Raw genomic sequence first — 6,962 nt, forward strand, 5'->3', positions numbered from 1 at the left:
TGGGAGCCTGGCTTATGGCTCAGCATCCCCATCTGCGTTACGGGTGTTGGACCCAATCCTCCACAGCGGGATACGCCTTGCCACTGGTGCCTTCCGTACCAGCCCCGTGGACAGCATCCTAGTGGAGGCGGGTGTCCCTCCACTGCGGTTCCGACGCCAACAATTACTGGCTGCTTATGCTGCCCATGTTTTTAGCTCGCCCGGGCATCCAAATTACCGTGTCCTGTTCCCGCAGTCAGTCGTCCATCTGCCAGAACGTCGGCCCCGGTCGGGTTGTCCGATCGCCGTACGCGTCAAGGAGCTTCTCTCCGGGCTTGGGTTTTTCCCTATTCCAATTCCTTTCCGGGCACCTCTGCATACACCCCCATGGTGTGTTCCTCGCCCTTGCCTTCGGCTCGACTTGGCACAGGGCTCGAAGGACCCTCCAGAGGCCTTCCGCCGCCGCTTTTATTCCATCCTGGCCACGTATCAGGGCTGTGGCGTTGTTTACACTGACGGCTCGATGGTTGCTGGTAGAGTCGGTTATGCGCTCACTCTAGGGGACCATTCCGAACAATGTTCCTTGCCGGCTGGCTGCAGCGTTTACACTGCTGAGCTGGTCGCCATATTTCGAGCCCTAGAGTATATCCGCTTCTGCTCAGGTGAGTCCTTCGTTATCTGTAGCGATTCCCTGAGCAGTTTACGAGCTCGTGACCAGTGTTTTCCTCGTTCCCGTCTGGTGGTGGCGGCTATCCATGAGTCCCTGCATACTCTTGCGCGTTGCGGCCGCTCTGCGGTCTTCGTGTGGACCCCAGGCCATGTTGGGATCCCCGGCAATGAGAATGTTGACCGGCTGGCGAAAGAGGCGACTAGTACACCATCTCTGGACATTGACGTCCCAGAGACAGATTTGCGAGCATTCCTATGCCGCAAAATTCTGGACCTTTGGGACACTGAATGGCGCGCCCTGCCTTCACGCAACAAACTTCGGGCCATCAAGGGGGCTACCGGTGTGTGGCGCTCCTCCTTGCGGGTCTCTCGCAAGGAGTCTGTTGTCCTCTGCCGGCTGCACATTGGGCACACATGGATGACACACGGCCACCTATTGCGACGTGAGGACCCACCTTTGTCGCTGCGGCTCCTTTTTGATAGCGGTCCACATTTTATTGGACTGTCCACTTTTAGCTGTGCTCAGGTAGTCGTTCGCACTGCCTGACACGCTCCCTGCCCTTTTAACAGATGACTCGGCTATGGCTGACTTAGTTTTACGTTTTATTCGGGCAGGGTGTTTTTATCATTTAATATGAGTGTTTTATTTTATTGTCTTGTGTTGATTCTGGCCTTCGCCTACGGTTTTCAACTGCGTTTTTAATTTGTTCTCGGTGGTTGGCTTTTTCTTTTTTTTGTTCCTGTGGTCGGCCTACCACCGTCACACTCTGTGTGATTTTATTTCGTTTTGTCTGATCTCTGTCGGAGTCTTTCTTGTCCCGTGTCGTCTGACGTCTTCCCTGTTCGTTTTTATTCTCTTTGGGCGGGTTTTCTTTTTTTGGAAAAAGGGACCGATGACCGTCGCAGTCTGGTCCCTTTAATCCCTCAAACCAACCAACCCTTCACTGTGGACTGGAAAGCCATTACCGCAAATGCACTGGCAGGCACGCATCTAACACATGAACATGCCCACGTGCGGAGAGGGCCAGGGAACGTGTGCACACATCACACGCACTTGACACAACCGCTGTGACACAAACACAGCCACCTCAACCAAAACAAAACACTAAAACCGCACTGGTGCAAACACCAGCTCTCCCAAACATCACCACACTTCCTGAAACCATTGACTGTGAAACCCCACACACCGTACAGGAAGATGCACCCTAACAAGGAGCCCCAGAACCCACAATGCAGAGAAAGCGTAGGCGACCACGAAGGAACAGGAATGGTAACATGTGCACCCCAAGAAGACACTTGGCACCAACAGAACAAAGAGATGTAGGCAAACAAGTCAGCAACATAGTGACACCAGCTCCCACATCACTCCCCCCTCCCCCCTGACCACAGCTCTAACACAGGCACCACAGACTGCACCATGCAGCAGCAACACAAGCCCCAGCCAACACCCACACCAGCGGACATTCGCACTACAATCCAGCAACAGGCCGACAGCCACAAAGCCAACACTATTCCCCCTGCATATGACTGCTCACACAGCTGATGGCGGTAATCACCAGACTTTGACCACATCTCATGTCTGCTCAACTTGAGCAGTACTATTCTGCCACACAAATAGCAATCAGAACACTCTTCACACCCATCCCCCCTAGTTAGCCGACAGCCCCCTTGTTAGCACACATACCCCCCATAACCCCCTCATCAGTCAGCATCCATACGTCGCCCCGCCCCCCTCGTCAGACGCCCCGCCCCCCTCGTCAGACGCCCTGCCCCCCTCGTCAGACGCCCCGCCCCCCTCGTCAGACGCCCCGCCCCCCTCGTCAGACGCCCCGCCCCCCCTCGTCAGACGCCCCGCCCCCCTCGTCAGACGCCCCGCCCCCCCTCGTCAGACGCCCCGCCCCCCTCGTCAGACGCCCCGCCCCCCTCGTCAGACGCCCCGCCCCCCTCGTCAGACGCCCCGACCCCCTCGTCAGACGCCCCGACCCCCTCGTCAGACGCCCCGACCCCCTCGTCAGACGCCCCGCCCCCCTCGTCAGACGCCCCGCCCCCCTCGTCAGACGCCCCGCCCCCCTCGTCAGACGCCCCGCCCCCCTCGTCAGACGCCCCGCCCCCCTCGTCAGACGCCCCGCCCCCCTCGTCAGACGCCCCGCCCCCCTCGTCAGACGCCCCGCCCCCCTCGTCAGACGCCCCGCCCCCCTCGTCAGACGCCCCGCCCCCCTCGTCAGACGCCCCGCCCCCCTCGTCAGACGCCCCGCCCCCCTCGTCAGACGCCCCGCCCCCCTCGTCAGACGCCCCGCCCCCCTCGTCAGACGCCCCGCCCCCCTCGTCAGACGCCCCGCCCCCCTCGTCAGACGCCCCGCCCCCCTCGTCAGACGCCCCGCCCCCTCGTCAGACGCCCCGCCCCCCTCGTCAGGCGCCCCGCCCCCCTCGTCAGGCGCCCCGCCCCCCCTCGTCAGGCGCCCCGCCCCCCCTCGTCAGGCGCCCCGCCCCCCCCTCGTCAGGCGCCCCGCCCCCCTCGTCAGGCGCCCCGCCCCCCTCGTCAGGCGCCCCGCCCCCCCGTCAGGCGCCCCGCCCCCCCGTCAGGCGCCCCGCCCCCCCCGTCAGGCGCCCCGCCCCCCCCGTCAGGCGCCCCGCCCCCCCCCGTCAGGCGCCCCGCCCCCCCCCGTCAGGCGCCCCGCCCGCCCCCTCGTCAGGCGCCCCGCCCGCCCCCTCGTCAGGCGCCCCGCCCCCCCCCCTCGTGAGGCGCCCCGCCCCCCCCCCTCGTGAGGGGCCCCGCCCCCCCCCCCTCGTGAGGCGCCCCGCCCACCCCCCCTCGTGAGGCGCCCCGACCCCCCCCCTCGTGAGGCGCCCCGACCCCCCCCCCTCGTGAGGCGCCTCGCCCCCCCCCCTCGTGAGGCGCCCCGCCCCCCCCCCTCGTGAGGCGCCCCGCCCCCCCCCCCCTCGTCAGGCGCCCCGCCCCGCCCCCCCTCGTCACGCGCCCCGCCCCCCCCTCGTCAGGCGCCCAGCCCCCCCCCCCCACGTCAGGCGCCCCGCCCCGCCCCCCCCCTCGTCAGGCGCCCCGCCCCGCCCCCCCCCCCGCGTCAGGCGCCCCGCCCCGCCCCCCCCTCGTCAGACGCCCCGCCCCGCCCCCCCCTCGTCAGACGCCCCGCCCCGCCCCCCCCCCTCGTCAGACGCCCAGCCCCGCCCCCCCCCTCGTCAGACGCCCAGCACCGCCCCCCCCCCTCGTCAGACGCCCAGCCCCCTCCCTCGCCAGTCGCGCCCTGCCCCCCCCCCCCCGCCACCTCGTAACATCACCGCCCTACCCGCTGAGATCGCAGACTGCAGCCCACCAAAGGCTACAGAAGACGCACCAATACAGGGACGACCATATCGTCAGAGGAGGAGGAGGAGGAGGAGGAGGAGGAGGAGGAGAAACAATCGAAACAGGAGGAATACGACCACACCACAAAAAGTACACAGGCAACAGGATTCCAGTCATCACCAACACAATCCGGACACCAACTCGACAACACACACACACACACACACACACACACACACACACACACACACTTACTTGCCATAGTGAATACACAGGCGTCCACAACCGTTACATGAACAGCTGACACACAAGCCAGCCCTCACCAGACGCCAAACACAGGCACCAGCGCCGCTAACATGTCCGACAACACATCGGCCGACACCCCCAACAATACTTGTACATCCCAGAGAATAATGGAGACATTATTCCCCGGACTCACGACTACCTAAGTAATTGGGAAGAGTATGGGGTGTGTCACACAACTCTTCACGCAGTTCAGGTCGAGCACACTCAACTGCACTAGCTACCAAGCCACTGTCACGCCACTTTTTACACTACTACATGGATAATACACCACAACAGCCCCGAAACGCAGACGCTAACACAAACTCACAGATCCCGTTTTGGAATGCCAACGGAATCGCAAACAAAAAAGCCGAAATGGCCGCTTTCATGGAGCGAAAGGTATCCGAATCGCTCTTGCGAACGAAACACTGCTTACGCCTCGCAAACAGCTAACCATCCCAGGGTACTGCGTTTATCGTACCGACCGAACGGATGGCAGGAGGGGAGGCGGCGCAGCAATCATCATACAGAGAGACATAGAACACACGTACATCGAGCTCCCTGCGCTTGAGAGACTAGAGGCCACGGCAGTCAGGGTCAAGTTCAACGGAGCCAACACCGCTCTGGTATCGCTGTACAATCCTCCTGAAAACATGTGATATCAGCACAGTACTCAACACCATGGGTAATCGCTGCTGGAGACCTAAACGGAAAACCCCCCGATTGGAACTCACGAATACGAATCTCCAAGTGCAAGAAATTATACGAACACACACTAGGCCGAAACAACATTATACTTGGGCCGGACGTACCCACGTTCGTGCCCCCACAGGCCAGACGTGTTCGACATAGCCCTCATAAAGGACATCACATGCACACTCAACCTTACGGTTGGAAACGATCTGGACTCGGACCACATGCCTGTAATACTGCACACGGAAGAAACACTGCAGGACACTGAACCACGCAGGATACTGAACTAAAAGCGCGCGAATTGGACACTGTTCAAGGAAACGCTTGACAGTCGTATTCCTGACTCCCCCGAAATTAACAGCACGGAGCAATCGGTGAGGCTGTGGAGGATCTCACAACTGCCGTCCAAGACGCAATGAGTGACGCCATTCCATATACAATACCAAAACAACACTCGACGTCCCTGCCCCAGGAGATACTGGGCCTTAACTCAATGAGGAAACGCCTCAGGAGATACTGGCAGCGTACCAGGCGCTCGTTCTATAAACAGCACGTCAACAGACTCGAGGGGCATAATACGAGATAAAATACAAACATTCAAAACGAACAATGGGTACAGAAACTCGCTGGGCTAGTACCACACGTCCTGGCGTGTGGAAGTTAGCGAGGCACTTAACCAGGGAGAAACATTACATTCCCATGCTAAAAGGACCACACGGCCCAGCTTACTCCGTGTTGGAGAAGGCAGAGCTTATGGCCACAACACTTGCAGCGTCTTTCATGCCGAATCTGGCTCCCTCAGATCCAATATTCACACTTGAAACGGCCCAGGAGGTTACACGACTTGTAGCCCAGCCCTCGTGCAACAAAATTAGATGCACTAGCACACACGAAATCACATGGTCTATCAAGCACATCAACGCTAGGAAAGCCTCTGGGTCTGATGGCATTCAAAACCGTCTCCTCCAGGAATTCACAGATAAAGCCGTAGAATCCCTTGAAGACTTAACGAATGCCATCCTTAAACACCAACACTGCCTTGACATCTGGAAGGCGGCCAAGGTCCTGATTATCAGGAAGCCAGGGAAAGACCACTCCCTCCCACAAAATTACCGGCCCATCAGTCTTCTGTGTTCGCTCAGCAAGATCGTTGAGAAGGTAATATTAAAACCTATCACTAGACACTGCATCGCCAATGACCCCTATGACCGGAGCAATTCGGCATTAGGAATCACCACTCTACAACACAAACTCCTCCGCGTAGTCGAACATATAACACACGGTTACAACATGAACAGAGCCACAGGGGCCATGTTCCTGGACATCGGAAATGCTTTCGACCGTCTCTGGCACAACTGCCTCATACCCAAATTAAGAGAAGCTGGTTTCCCTGATACATACACTCATAGCTCACGAACAGGTTTTTCAACACTAACGTGCAGGATAAACAATCAACACAACATGGTATCCATGCTGGAGTACCCCAAGGAAGCATCCTAGGGCCATCTTGTTCAACCTGTACATGACCGACTTACCAGCTACACAAAACACGACGTTAGCCATCTACGCGGACGACACCGCCATCCATGCGCAAGATTGGAAACCGTCGGACATTGATTCACGAATACAGAATGCACTCAGAACAAGCGAGCCTTGGTTGGAGCGATGGCGTATTAAAGCGAACGTCGACAAGTGCGAAGCAGTTCTGTTTACACGCAGACCGAAACTACTGCACTAACATAAACACATCTGGGGCTATGCAGCTCCTACACGACTGCGCCACCTGCAGATCATACAGAACAAAGTGCTACGAATCATTAGGAACGCTCCACGCTACACACGCACCGTGGATCTTCACCAAGAATACTGCCTTGAAACCCTCAAGGAAGTATTCAAAAAACACGCCACACGACTATACAGGAACTAGAGACATTCGAACAATCCTTGCTCTGGTAAACTGCGATCACAACCATAGGTGGAAGCACAAGCGGCCAAAGACACTACTAGCTAGGGCATAGCCACCTATGGTAAACTA

General features: G+C 58.9%; 1 protein-coding gene across 1 annotated transcript; it reads right to left on the reverse strand.

Moving 5' to 3' along the window:
* Positions 1-2,511: 2,511 nt before the first annotated feature.
* Positions 2,512-4,211, reverse strand: LOC126230308 (keratin, type I cytoskeletal 9-like). Its single transcript, XM_049942385.1, has 2 exons — positions 4,205-4,211; positions 2,512-3,032 (listed from the first exon to the last, which is right to left on the reverse strand). The coding sequence occupies exons 1-2, from the start codon at positions 4,209-4,211 to the stop codon at positions 2,512-2,514; spliced, it is 528 nt and encodes a 175-aa protein (XP_049798342.1).
* Positions 4,212-6,962: the final 2,751 nt, after the last annotated feature.

Source organism: Schistocerca nitens, unplaced genomic scaffold (assembly GCF_023898315.1).
Source record: "Schistocerca nitens isolate TAMUIC-IGC-003100 unplaced genomic scaffold, iqSchNite1.1 HiC_scaffold_378, whole genome shotgun sequence".
Taxonomy (NCBI): Eukaryota; Metazoa; Arthropoda; class Insecta; order Orthoptera; family Acrididae; genus Schistocerca; species Schistocerca nitens.